The 14,663-nt window shown below is 51.3% G+C and overlaps 1 protein-coding gene across 1 annotated transcript in view; it reads right to left on the reverse strand.

Annotated features, from left to right (window-relative positions):
* The window catches only part of nhsa (Nance-Horan syndrome a (congenital cataracts and dental anomalies)), a 24,795-nt gene extending 14,463 nt beyond the window's left edge, over positions 1-10,332 (reverse strand). Inside the window, 1 exon segment of the mRNA XM_067229421.1 lies at positions 10,053-10,332. Coding sequence (XP_067085522.1) covers positions 10,053-10,332 — 280 coding nt within the window.
* Positions 10,333-14,663: the final 4,331 nt, after the last annotated feature.

The following is a 14,663-nucleotide window of genomic DNA, read 5'->3' on the forward strand; positions in this document are numbered from 1 at the left end:
GATCCAATTTCCCACGAAAACAACAGCTAGATCCTCTGCCAGCAGTAATGACCTCCTAGCCCCAGCCTCTCCCCTCCTAGCCCCAGCCTCTAAACCTCAAGCCTCCCAGCCTCTAAACCTCCAGCCTTCACCTCTTTCCTCCATATCTCCTTCGCTCCAAACAGGAGAGAGGAGGTGAGGGGAGGAGAGAGGAGGAGGAAAGAGGAGAGAGGAGGAGAGAGGAGGAGAGAGGAGAGAGGAGGAGAGAGGAGGAGAGAGAGGAGGAGGAGAGCTGTTACTGTGCAGCAGCACCAGGACACTACCTCCCCAGCTGGGGGGGGCCAGGGTGGGCTGGCTCTCTAACAGGACAGAAGAAGAGAGGGGAGGAGAGAGGGAGAAAGGGGAGGAGAGGAGGAGATGGGGTAGAGTGGAGGGGTGTGGGGAGGGAGGGAGGAGAGAGGAGATATGGGGTAGAGAGAGAGGGCAGGGTGAGAGGGAGGGAGGGAGGATGTATAGAACTGACAGGAAAGCACTTTATAAAAAGTAAAGCCTATATATGAAACTCCCGGGGCTAAAGTGAAGCACAGACATTACTGCCAAGAATAGGAGACAAATCTAGCTGACCAGAAAACCCCTTCAGCAAGAGAGAGACAAAGAGAGAGAGACAAAGAGAGAGAGCAGTGGAGAGGGAGAGGGAGGAGAGAACAGAGCAAGAGAAAGCAAGAGAGAAAAAGAATTGAGAGCATAAGAGAAAGCGAAAGACAGAGAAAGAAAGGAGGGGGGTAGAGGGTGGAGAGAAAGAGCGAGAGAGAAAGTGAGAACACGAGAGAGATGTATAACTAAAGGAAAGACAGAGCCCTGAGAGAGAGAGAGATGAGAGAGAGAGATGAGAGAGTGTTGTTGGAGAGCTGACCTGCCCAGCCAGGACCTGGGGACAGACATGGAGTCATGCTATCTGGAGCATTAACATCCTCACATCCCCCACAGAGAAGGAAGCTGCTAGGAAGCTAGCAAGGAAGCTAGCAAGAAAGCTAGCGTCACACTGCTACACTGCTAGCATCTCTGAAACTAGCTCCACAATGGCTAGCCCTAGGTGTCTCCCTGTCCGGCTTAGACATGTAGAGGCTTGATCATGACCTTTGTTCTCTAACACAAACATGCTGAAAAGTAGCTGTTGTATCTGAAGCTGGCGTGAGCAAAACATCACAATGACAAAAATAGGATGAGTAGGCTTTAGACTGAGGCCGGGTGAGGCTGGGCGAGGCCGGACGAGGCCGGGTGAGGCCGGGCGAGGCCGGGTGAGGCCGGGCGAGGCCGGGCGAGGCCCGGTTTGAAAGCTGTGGCCACGCCCTGAGACACGCAGGTGTGTGTAGTCCAGAGCGTGTGTGTGTGAAGGAGGGACTCTGCTTTCAAAGGCTCTTTGAGCTTCTGGCTGGAGGACTGGAGGCACGGGGGAGGCAGGGGGAGGCAGGGGGGAGGCAGGGAGGAGGCAGGGGGGAGGCAGGGGGGAGGCAGGGAGGAGGCAGGGGGGGAGGCAGGGGGGGAGGCAGGGAGGAGGCAGGGAGGAGGCAGGGAGGAGGCAGGGGGAGGCAGGGGGGAGGCAGGGGGGGAGGCAGGGAGGAGGCAGGGAGGAGGCAGGGAGGAGGCAGGGGGAGGCAGGGAGGAGGCAGGGGGAGGCAGGGAGGAGGCAGGGAGGAGGCAGGGGGAGGCAGGGGGAGGGCAGGGAGGAGGCAGGAGGAGGCAGGGAGGAGGCAGGGGGAGCAGGGGGGAGGCAGGGAGGAGGCAGGGAGGAGGCAGGGGGAGGCAGGGAGGAGGGGAGGCAGGGGGGAGGCAGGGGGGAGGCAGGGAGGAGGCAGGGAGGAGGCAGGGGGAGGCAGGGAGGAGGCAGGGGGAGGCAGGGGGGGAGGCAGGGGGGAGGCAGGGAGGAAGAGAGTTCACATACCAGTACCACCACAGTCTAAACACCTGTATGGAGACAACGCTGTCAGCAGATCACTGCTTCCTGTTCCAAACGCAGATTTATTTGAACACCAGCTCTGTGTAACAGAGAGCTTTGTGCTCACCCTCAGACCCCAGCAGAGACTGAGTTAGTTAGGAGAATCTTTGTTATTATCCTGCTGGACGCGCTTGAAAACCCCAGGCACAAGTAGCCTGGACCTAGCAAGAAGAACGCTTTTGTCGAGGCAATCTCAGGGTACTAAAGATTAACTTAACAATGAAAGACTTACTGTAATATCCCTTAAAGATACCTACTCTATATCTCCAACATCAGGGAGCAAATGGAAATAGGACTTGCGGGTGTTTAATAAGCCTCGAGCCCAGCTTTAATGACCATCTCCTTCTCTTATCAGTGCATCTCGTAATCTCACAGACTGATAGTGAAGTGCAAAGTCACATGCTGAGCTGAAAGCAGAGAAGTTCAGGCTCTGGGCTCTGACGCGGTCTGGCTGTAGCCGTGACGACGTGCCAACGTCTCTTGTCGTGTGCTTAACATATTCTGGGAACAAAAAGAGTTGTTGTGCGCGAGGAGGGTAATTCCGTTGCGTAACGCTTAAGTCTTTCATTGCGATGGGTGGGCTGGGAGCTAAGAGGGGGTGTGTAGAGGGGAAGGAGATGGAGGGGGGAGGAGGAAGCGGAGGAGGAGGAGGAGGAGGGGTACAAAGGCAGCTGAGAGATAATATGATTTAAAGATAGGCAGAGTTATGAGGTGGTATGTGGAGAAGGGAGGAGCGGGGGGGCAGGTGGGTCTACTGAGGTTTTAGAACCTGTGGAGGGGGGGGGGGGGGGTCTCCCGGTTGCCATGGGGACAGCCAATCCCCTCTGAGCTCTCCTAAGCATGAGATCGCAGGAGGAGGAAAGTTGGTTTCACTTTTTTTTTGAGAAATGAAATGAGAGACTTTGGAAGGAGTTTAAGAGAGCTGAGATGTTACTGGAAGCAGCTGCATGTATCAGCCTTCAGACAGAGAGAGACAGAGACAGAAATAAAGAGAAAAAGAGAGAAAAAGAGAGAGGGACACAGAGAGAGAGGGGGGCAGTTGAAGCAGAGTTCCCAGAGAACAGTGAGTGGGAAAACAGAATATCTTTGATGAGCCTCAGTGTGCAGGGTGAAGTCATGACGAGCTGCATTCCTAGCAGGAAATGACATGGGGGGGGGGGGGGGGGGCAGGGGGGGGAGGGTCAGATGAGTTTGGGGTTCTAGTCGCTGGTCTTGGTGGGAACACCAAAGTGAAGTATCAAGTGACTTCAGGACAGTAACTCCTACAAGATGAGCTGAGGGTTCAAGCTCAACCTCTCTGAGACTCACACACACACACACACTCTCTCTCACACACACACTCTCACACGCACTCACTCTCTCTCACACACACACTCTCACACACACAACCTGCTCAGAAGTAAAACATTTGAAGACAGCACCATGCCCCCTGCCTTCCATTCAGGAAAAAAAAACATCTGAGCCTCATGTTGACTGTTGACTGTTGACTCTCTGTCCTGAGATGCAGGACAGAGAGGACTGTCCTGCATCTCTCAGCCCTGCGACAGCTTCTAACTGGACGGCAGGGAGGGAGAGAGGGGTGAGACAGGGGGAGGGAGGGGGGAGAGGGGGGAGACAGGGGGAGTCAGGGGGGAGAGGGGTGAGGCAGGGGGTGAGAGGTGAGGAAGGGGGAGGGTGTGTCCATCCATGGGGGAGGGTGTGTCCATCCATGTGAAACAGAAAGACCCTAAAAGCAGTTATCCTGTGTGTGTGTGTGTGTGTGTGTGTGTGTGTGTGTGTGTGTGTGTGTGTGTGTGTGTGGCGAGAGAGAGAGTGTGACTGTGTGTGTGTGTGTGTGTGTGTGTGTAGCTCAGGACTGGCTGTGACAAGTCTGTTGACCTGTGGTTATCCAGTGTAATGTCAAACGTAAACACACCCTCATTAACCAGGCTTGTCTTTAGATTAGAGGCTGGGTGATAAGGGGGGGTTAGCACTTTTGTCTTCTCCAGAGGTATGGAGGGGGGATGGGGAGGGGGGAGGGGGGAGGGGAAGTCAAGAGCTTTGAGGTCGAGGCTAATGACTCTCCCCCCAACTCTATTTGTTTCAGACTTATATTGTCCTGCTGTGCCTCCACCCCTCCCTCCCCCTTCCCCCCCTCCCTCCCCTTCCCCCCTCCAGAGTGTTTCAGATGCCAGTACAGGGGAACTTACCAAGCCTATCACCATGGTAGGACTGACCCTTCAGCCCTGGGGCCAGAGGCTAACTTATCTCTGCCCCCGACCCCCGACCCTCATCCCCTAGCCTGACAATAACAGCCGGTCCTCCACAACAACAACAGGTGCTTTATTACCTTGGGGGGCGGGGGGAGGGGGGGAGGGGACTAACAGGGTAAAGTGATCGTGGCTCGCTGGAATGTCTTTCCCACTTCTGCAGAGAAACCCCAAGAGAGAGGGGGAGAGAGAGAGGAGAGAGAGAGGGGGAGAGAGAGAGGGAGAGAGAGCAGGGGGAGAAGAGAGAGAGAGAGGGAGAGAGAGAGGGGGAGAGAGAGAGGGAGAGAGAGAGGGGGGAGAGAGAGAGGGGGAGAGAGAGGGGGGAGAGAGAGAGGGGGGAGAGAGAGGGGGAGAGAGAGAGGGGGGAGAGAGGGGGAGAGAGAGAGGGGGAGAGAGAGATAGGGGGAGAGAGAGAGAGGGGAGAGAGAGAGTGGTACTCAAGCTGCCCCCCGCTCTCCAGGACCCCCCCCCTCCCAGGGGGGTCACCACAGGCATGCCGGGGGTAATGACTCACACATGTCCCAAGGCTCAGATACACCACAAATATAAACTTCACTTTTCATCACAGCACCCCCCAGTCCCATTAACAGGCTTGTGCTTAAACACACACACAATATAAGGGTGTAGAGGTATGAGGCTGTGAGGTTAGTTAGCGGTGTGAAGGGGTTAGTGTGTGTGTGTGTGTGCGGGTGTGTGTGTGTGTGTGTGTGTGTGTGTGTGTGTGTGTGTGTGTGTGCGGGTGTGTGTGAGTCCCGGAGGAGCAGTCAGAGTTGTGGTTCCCTCACGATGGAATGCTTGACTTCACACACACTGACTGGAAACCACTTCAATAGCAGACAGGTTGAGGCTGGGGGAGGCCAGGGGGGAGGCCAGGGTGAGGCTGGGGCCAAGCTGAGGAAGGAAAGAGGCCAGGGGGAGGCTAGGGTCTAGGGTGAGACTGAATGGAGGCCAGGGTAAGGCTGGGGTGAGGCAAATTACTGATTCAGCCTGATGATCATAGAGACTGGAGACCATCATTCAGACTTCATACCCTCACCCACCCCCCGCCCCGCCCCTTGTGTCTGTGTGTGTCTGGGTGTGTGTCTGTGTGTGTCTGGGTGTGTGTTGTCTGTGTGTGTCTGTCTGTGTGTGTGTGTGTGTGTTTGTGTGTGTGTGTCTGTGTGTGTGTCTGTGTGTGTCTGTGTGTGTGTGTGTCTGTGTGTGTGTGTGTGTGTGTGTGTGTGTGTGTGTGTGTCTGGGTGTGTGTGTGTGTGTGTGTGTGGGTGCAGGGCAGGCAGGAGGGATTAGGAAGGAAGTCTTTGAAATGTGCTCTATAATTAGCAGCAGCACTTTACTGACACCAGGTAGTCTGAACCTGCACAGTGTGTGTCTGTGTGTGTGTGTGTGTGTGTGTGTGTGTGGGGGGGGGGGGTCTCTGGTTCTACTGTGTGTGTTTGAGGAGGCAGTGTTGCGTGTGTGGTGGTCTGCTCTTGCATGTGTGTACGCGCGTGTGTGTGTGTGTGATGACTGCAGCAGAGTGGATGATGTGATTCTGCTGATGTTCACTAGAACTTTATTTCCAGACGACCAGTTCTGTCCACAAACATCACAGCAGCTCTCTCTTTCTGTCTCTCTCTCTCTCTCTCTCTCTCTCTCTTTCTGTCTCCCTCTCTCTCTCTCTCTTTCTGTCTCCCGCTCTCTCTTTCTGTTTCCCTCTCTCTCTCTCTCTCTCTCTCTCTCTCTCTCTGTCTCTCTCTCTCTCTCTCTCCCTCCATCTCTGATACAGTGGTTTTCTGCCCTGCAGTAAACCACCTCTACTAACTCCAGCCCCCTGTGATCTGGGCTCCACTTCGACTCTCCCAAGTTACAGACACAAAAACAGCTAAATAAGCACTCGGATGAACTCATTAAACTTCATTCATTATTCATGTTTTTTTGTGGGTTATAACTAGAAACGTCCTCATACAGGAGAGTGGGTGGCTGCTGTGGTCCTGACCGTCTCTAACCAGGAGGAGATGATACAATCACTCACACCTCAGTGGATGCAACCAGACTTTCCTGCTGCTGAGAAGTGGCTGAACAGAAGAACAGGTTTTGGTAAACTGTGGATCCTCTGGTCTGATCCAGACCGGAGGAGGAGGGTTCAGCTATCTGAGTAGAGCTTGAGGCTACACACACATCTGAGGGGTTCTGTTGTACTACTGCATGGTTCTCCTGTAATTATGCATGGTTCTCCTGTAATTATGCATGGTTCTGTTGTAATACTGCATGGTTCTGTTGTAATACTACATGGTTCTCCTGTAATTATGCATGGTTCTGTTGTAATACTGCATGGTTCTGTTGTAATACTACATGGTTCTCCTGTAATTATGCATGGTTCTGTTGTAATACTACATGGTTCTCCTGTAATTATGCATGGTTCTGTTGTAATTCTGCATGGTTCTGTTGTAATTCTGCATGGTTCTGTTGTTATTCTGCATGGTTCTTGATTCTACACTGTAATTTCAGGGAGGGTGAACCAGGGAGGGTGAGAAAGAGAGACACCAGATCCAGACTTCAGACTGAACAGTCTAAACAACTTCAGGAGAGAGGGAGGAGGGAGGGAAGGAGGTGGAGAGGAAAAGAGGGAGGAGCGAGGGTTGGTTTGTCATTGTGCTCTGAGAACCGGTTTTGACTCTCTGTGCAGCCTTGAGCAGCCCTGAGCCGGGCTGTGCTCTCCGCTCCCAGAGTCTCCTCTGGTGGAGCTGGAGGAGCAGGAATGTGGCCCCCTGCCAGACACGTGGTCCTGGACGGGGACGCAGGGAAGGACCCCCTCCCCACTATGGACCATGCCTGCCCCCCCCCCCCCCCCCCCCCCCCCCCCCCCACACACATACACATACACACCCTGACAGAGAAACCCAACACCCCCTCCTCCTGGGGCCACACAAAACAGAACACGCTTTTTCAAAATACACTCAAACAAGTTACTTGTCTAGTATAGTCTGGTCTAGTCTGGTGTGGTTAAAGATGATGGAGGGTGAAAGGCATTGATGAGGTGTCACAAGAAAAGAGCTGTCCAAACATTGGACAGAAGGATCAGAGATGTGTGTGTGTGTGTGTGTGTGTGTGTGTAGCTCAGGGGAAGCAAAGGCCAAGAGAAAAGCCAAGGTCTTCTAAAGTAAACATCTGAAAGCTGTAATTGACAAACTTCAACTACACATCACAAAGAGTCTGAAACCAGCCACAACTCAGGGACAGCTTCCTGTCCCGGCCCACTGTTTCCTCCAAGCCTCTACTGACGGACGGGGAGGGGGGGGGGGGGGGGGGGGGGGAATAGAATAGGATATAGGAATAAAAGAGGTAGAAAAGATGTCATGCCAATGGGTCAATATACAGAATAGATATATTTCACAGATATCTGCAAGAGGACAAGCGTGTTGAAAACCAACCCCCCTCCCTCCCCCCTCCCTCCCCCCTGCCCTCCCCCCCCTGCCCTCCAGGCCCTGGACTGATCCCGTTTACAGGAATTGTCATTCAGATTACAGAGCGCTCGCTTGTTTTAGGGCGCCCCTAACAACCATTCATATGAAAAGGACAATTAAGAGCAATTAGGCCTCAGTCTTTCCCAGCCAGGAACAGTGTTTATGTCTGCTAGCCCACTACACCACTGCTAGCCCATGACACCACTGCTAGCCCGCTACACCACTGCTAGCCCGCTACACCACTGCTAGCCCATGACACCACTGCTAGCCCGCTACACCACTGCTAGCCCGCTACACCACTGCTAGCCCGCTACACCACTGCTCGCCCGCGACACCACTGCTAGCCCACTACACCACTGCTAGCCCGCGACACCACTGCTAGCCCGCTACACCACTGCTAGCCCGCGACACCACTGCTCGCCCGCTACACCACTGCTAGCCCTCTACACCACTGCTAGCCCGCGACACCACTGCTCGCCCGCTACACCACTGCTAGCCCGCGACACCACTGCTAGCCCGCTACACCACTGCTAGCCCGCGACACCACTGCTAGCCCGCTACACCACTGCTAGCCCGCTACACTACTGCAACCCTGCAAGGTGAACATGCTCTATTTGTGTTCCCCATCAAGCAAGTCTGCTTACTCTGCATTAAAATGACTGCATGTCTGTCACCTACATTTCTATCAAACACAAATCTAATGTTATTTGTGTAGCCTTTTTTACAAGCAATGTCCCAGAGGGCTTTGCAGGTGCCCACAGACCCACCCTTGTCAGAGAAGAAGGAAATGGAAGAAGCCTCAGGAGTGGGAACTCAGAGAAGCTGAGCCGAGCATGGGCTGTTAGGATGAATCTGTACAGGTATACAGGTAGAGCCTGGGGGAGAGGGGGGGAGGAGGGAGAAAAGGGGAGAGGGAGGAGTGGGAGATGGGGAGAGAGGGGTTGTGTAGCGAGTTAGGACAAGACACATCCGTCCCTCACCAGACCGGCTGTGGGAAAGAGATGTCCTAGACACACACACACACACACACACACACTGAGCCACACACACACTGAGCCACACACACACTGAGCCACACACACACTGACACACACGGACATACCCTCTCACACCGAAACACAATACATACCTCACACACACTTGAATGTGCACCCCTCCAACACTCACCCGCATATCTCAAACACACAATCCCCCCTTCCAACACACACACACACACACACACACAACCCCCCAGATGAAAACTTCATGCTAGGCATCAAGCTGTGCTTGTATCACGGTAATGACTGCCTGCTTCCTCAACCCTTGAGAGGAATGTGTTTGGATGTCTCGTCGTCGGTTAATCTAGCAGCTCAAATAAAATAACCGACATAAGTGGGAATGGTTAACGAACTATAAACACAGCACTGCAGGCCAACCTATAGAAACGGGCACTAGCACTAAAACCGTTACATGGGACTTCCAACCGCACAGACCTTTAAACATTCAAATTTAAAAGGAAACCACGCGTCTCATCATAAACAAAAACAACAATAAGACCATCTGCTCCATCTCGTCCGCGACACACCGGAGGGGATCCGTGCACGCGGCTTTGCTTTACTCTAGTGAGAGTAGCCTGACCAATGAAATGCTCTCCTCAACGTTCAATTGATGACTGCCAATAACGGTCAGACTTACTGGGTAGGCCTACATACGTAATAGTCTTTCATATTTGGCTTTTGCCGATTTTTTGAAGTTGAAATAGTCTTTAATTAATTAACAAGCCTAGCTGTCGAGATAAGTGTTTTGATTGTTTAAGAGATCGAATAGGTTAGTCAACTATCGTTGATAACGACACGGTACTTTCCAGCAGGTAACTGGGGTAATTTACGTTATCTCGCGCCTGGAGCAAAGACTTCACGCGCCGGTAACTGTCCGGTACTTTCAAATGAGTTTTATAGTTTTTTTTAACTATCTTATCTTATCCTACATCTGTTTAAAGATTTGAGCGTTTTAAAGTCTGCTGCACAACACGCCCCTGTCTCCGTCTTTCTACCGCGCGGAGACAAATGAGGTGAAAAAGCACGAGCTTACAAACATGACCCCGTTACTCTGCGGGGACCTCTGCCTTCCATCACGCTGACACTTATGATAAACATATGGATCTGGGCTAAGTAACCGACATCAACACATCAGCTGAATGTGGTAGTCGATGGTCTGGGGACTGAGATAGAAAACTCAGACCGTGACAGTCCCGTGGCACCATTTATCTACTTCATTCAACGTTTGTAGGCAACCTGAACGAGCCCCGTCCCGCTACAGCCCAATAGAGTGCACGAGCAACCGGAGAAGCTCACAACGTTATGCGAAGGAGAATGAATGTAGGACGACTGAAAGTGGAGTACTCACGGACTGCCTCCCGTTTGGGGTCCAACCCCGAGGTGGACTGCTGGAGTTTTCCAATTTTCCCGTGCAGGACCCGAACCCGCTGGCTGGTGAAGACGATGTCACTTTCCAAGTCCTGGAATATGGAGCACGCGTGCTTGGCCAGGTCTGAGAGTTGGCGGAGTGTCCGCGAGAGAGCCACATTGTTGATGGAACACAGGTCGTCCAGGCACACACGCGCCTCGCCCGGGACGGAGCGCCTGCACAGCAACTGTGGTTCCACGATCCGCTTGGCAAATGGCATTTTGTCATGGACCCAATCAATAAATCCACTATAAAAAACTGTCCCAAAGAAGTGTAACAAAATGAAACGTCCGTCCCTTTTAATCCATGTCTCCTAAATTCAGTTGAGAGCCCATCCTTTCACCCTCCGGCACGGCACAGGCTGACCAGCCGACACTTTAGTATCCGTGTTGTTCCTCCGGTCACGGGCTGCCAGTCTGTTTTTCACTACACTGAAGTAGAGGTGGTTAAAAAAAAGAGAGGGCCGTCAGAAACCCTGGAGCGGAGCGCCGTATCTGCTGGATCTGGAGTCGGTGAACCCTTTTTTTCAAAACGAGCCTATAGCTTCTCAGCGCGCGGATGCTGAGGCTGCTGTCCAACGCGCACATGCACACAGGAAACGATGGGATTGGACAGTCGCGCGGAGAGATGGTGTGTATCTATGTGGATTTATACGGTTTAACTTTCCGCTTCCAGAAACCACTATGTAGGCCTATGTCTGGCTATCAAACTGTAATTTACTCTACATTGTAACACACTTAAACCATGAAAAACATCCCGCAGTTATCGGATAACTCTTCTCATAAAAAAAACTCTTCAATATAGGCTACCCTAGAAAAAAACGTCCTTAAAAATAAAAAAAAATCCACATCAATTCGAGGTATCAATCGGACACAAATAAATAAAAAGGAAATACGTTATAGTATACTGATGTATCTCTGTCTCTAGAGCAGCCGTGCTTGCCCTAGCAAACCGGCAAAACGGTCTCAGCTGATGAGGCCATCAGGCACGAGGCTGTCTGACGGAGCGGAGGGGAGATTCCTGCGGAGCTGCGTCACCTTCATCTGCGCTTTCACCGCCGCGCGCCGGCCTGACAGGCCAAACCCGGACCACACATTCACATTCGCTGAATGAGTGTTTAACTAAATCCCAGCTGACGAGGCCAGGCCTGGGAGAGGTGACGGGATAAGCTCTTCCTGTGCGCTGACCAGCGGCCACACCAGAAGTGCAACCGCTGCTAAACCGCTCCAGGACAAAGCGGAGGCCGGCCGCGCGGGGCATGTCGTCATCTTTGAGTTATAGCACCGTTACAAAGGGCAGACTTGCGACAGACAATGGGATGGTAATCTTCACCGGAGAGGGTAGATGTTTTCACCTTCTGCCAGACGTCCACTATACCCATATGGAGAAGAAACGGCAGTAATATCTATCACGGCCCCATATTCCTGGCTGGGAGGTGTGTAGCCTCACTCAGTCTCTCTCTCTTTCTCGGCACATGCTCCACGATCTCCCCCGGAAGAACTTTACCCCCAGTTTCTGACTTGAGAGTTGCTTATTTGATAGGAATAACAGCGTCCCAGCGCGCGTACTGATCACTGTTTATATCCCGGGACGTTACCAGACGGTAGCCAGCTCTGCCCTAGACAGTAGGATGGCAATTATCTGAAACGGGCATATATTTAGAGGCGACACATGGCTGGCACGTCTGCCTCGCCTGCTCTCCGTGCAGCTGCTGTGCTGAAACGCAAACCAAACAGAGTTAAGTGGTATTTATAGTGCTGAAGCAGCCCTCTCTGACTGAGGTGTTGGGCTACGTGGATGGACACTATAGACCTGTGTTGAGTTTAGCCAGTAACAACCCTGGAGCGTTAGCTATGGATACGCCTATCCTCCTCCTCACGTAGATTTTACTCTTTTCTGAGTGTGGCCCACAAGCCTGAAAACGCCTAATTTAAACGCAAACACGGTTTATGTGTAGCATAGGCCTACTGCACGTCTTCGGACGGCGCCGGAGTTCTGTTGATTTGTAGGCGTACCTCCTCATATTAGCATTTTCTTTTCTTTCTTTTTTCTTTGTAAACAAAAGACACTATAGGGCTAACCCCAGCTGTAAATTCTAACCTTGAGCGCTGCAGTCTACTCCCTGGTAGGGCCAATTAAGGCCAGGATGAAACGTTAATGATGTCATTCGACTCATTCCAAGGAAGGTAGCAACAGGCATCAACATGCGTGTTGGCTCTGCGTGCCAGATGGAGCGTATGGGAACGAGGACTTGGCGGGGACCGGGGAGGGGGGGTGGAGGATGTGGGAGGGGGAGGAGAGGGATACCTGGTTCTCACCTGTCCCCGTGACTGATCCTAACACCCACATTCATCTCCCTCCAGATACCTGGTTCTCACCTGTCCCCGTGACTGATCCTAACACCCACATTCATCTCCCTCCAGACTCTGGGATCAGCTCATCAGCCTAGACTCTGTCTGCTTCTGAAAGGAAACACCGCATGGAGCTGGACTGCTTGTCTGTGACCGAGAGGGCAGGGGGAGGGCGGAATGTGAGGCATTAGTCAGAAATGCATTCCGGACAAAAAATGCTTTGAATTCGCTTGATTGAAAATGCGTTAAATGCGAGGATTAGCCATGCTAACGATGCCGTTGGATAGCTATGTCATGGTTACCGTCTTGGAATGAGTCTAGGTGTTATTTATAGAAAATTCCAGACTCCGTGTCTTAGGTGATTGTTTTTGTCGTTTTAGTTGTTAACTATTTAATCACACAGCAAGGCAGAAGGCAACAAGAACAATATATATATTTGTAAGTTTCTAAAAAAAAGTTTGCATCAGAGTACTTGATGAGGACTATACTCTACTGTAGGCTACTCTTGTGCTCTGCTCTGCTTTAATCTACTCTGTTTTAGGCTTCTCTGTTCTCCTCTCTCCTCTCCTTTCCAAACTTCAAACGTTGAACAAATAATTTCCACCAAAAGTTTAAAATAAACTTTGTGTCGTGTTGTGTGTGAAAAAAAACTTCGTTTGTATTTGAAAAAGATTCGAAAGGTTGATAAAGTAAGGCTGTATATGAAGAAGATGTGTCGCCGTCAAAAATGATGCCTTGCGAATGCTCTGCGTGCCTTTAGTGTCGTATTATATTAATGAGCTAATATGATGAGAGGTACAGTTACCAGTGTGACACTAAAACAGGTAGTAGTAATGGCTACTTTTTACTGAAGTATGTCAGAGCCCATAGGCCTACTTCTTTACTTTGACTTAAGTGAATAAGTGACTTCAATTTTCACCAGAGAATTTTTAAACATGAGTATCTGTACTTTTACTTGAGTGAAGGATGTGTGTACTTTTGTCATCTCTGTCTAAAACATGGTTATTAGTTATAATAAGAAACTTGACATTTCAGTATGAACAGGCTGATCTAGTCTCCAGTGAACCGGAGTGATGAACCATTAAGCCAGGCGATGTGGATGAATGCAGCCAGATGATTGGTGCATCCTGTAGTTCTCCTGGGCCGTGATTGGTGCAGGGTATGAACGAAGGAGTAGTGAAAGCCTAGAGAGCAACGCCTGACAACGTAGAGGTTATTCTGGGATGTTGTCATGACCTCAGTGACCCAATCTTGTCTCAGTCAGGGAAAGCTCAGCTGCCCCTGTGTGACTGTGTATAGTAGGAGGAGAAAATGTCAATATGCCCACGCTTCACTGGCACCTTCAGATAAACTCTGTAAAGGCAGGGAAAGAGAGAATGGAGGGAGGGTGGATGGAGGGATGGATGGAGGGATGGATGAAAGAAGAGAAACAGTGCTTTGGGTTAGCTGTGCTTCTGTGCCCGTTGGGGGATATTTGAGAGTTGGTTTCCTTTGTGGGTTGAGACTCCCAGAAACGGTAAACTCTGTGTGAACCTCACAGTGTGCTGATTACCCACTGCTGTCCTGGCAGGAGATGCACACGTGATCTAACTCTCTCTACACACAACTACATTTACATTTAGTCATTTAGCAGACGCTCTTATCCAGAGCGACTTACAGTAAGTACAGGGACATTCCCCCGAGGCAAGTAGGGTGAAGTGCCTTGCCCAAGGACACAACATCAGTTGGCATGACCGGGAATCGAACTGGCAACCTTCAGATTACAAGCCCGATTCCCTCACCGCTCAGCCACCTGATTCCCAGGTAGATTTGGGTAGATTCCCAACTAGACTTGCTCATTACAATCTCTGCATATCTACAGCTTCATCTCTCTCTCTCTCTCCATCTACCTCAATTTCTCCCTCTCCACTACGTTTCTCAAGTGTCTCAATCTCCCTTTATTTCTCTTTCTCTCCCCACAATCCATCTCTAAACTTTTCACTCTTTCTCTCTGTGGAACAGGATGGCAGGCCTCAGGAGTTTTAGGTAAACAAATACTGAGAGATGTTGTTCGTTACGTGTGATTTCACTTCCTGTTCCTGAACTCTGCAGATTATTAACGTCTGAAAAGTTCCACAGATGGGTGTTTCCCAGCTCCTGTTATCCTTGAGACTCTGGCAGGAGCCCACCAACTGTCTGACAAACTTCTACAAAAACAAAG

The sequence above is a fragment of the Osmerus mordax genome, chromosome 26 (assembly GCF_038355195.1).
Source record: "Osmerus mordax isolate fOsmMor3 chromosome 26, fOsmMor3.pri, whole genome shotgun sequence".
Classification (NCBI taxonomy): domain Eukaryota; kingdom Metazoa; phylum Chordata; class Actinopteri; order Osmeriformes; family Osmeridae; genus Osmerus; species Osmerus mordax.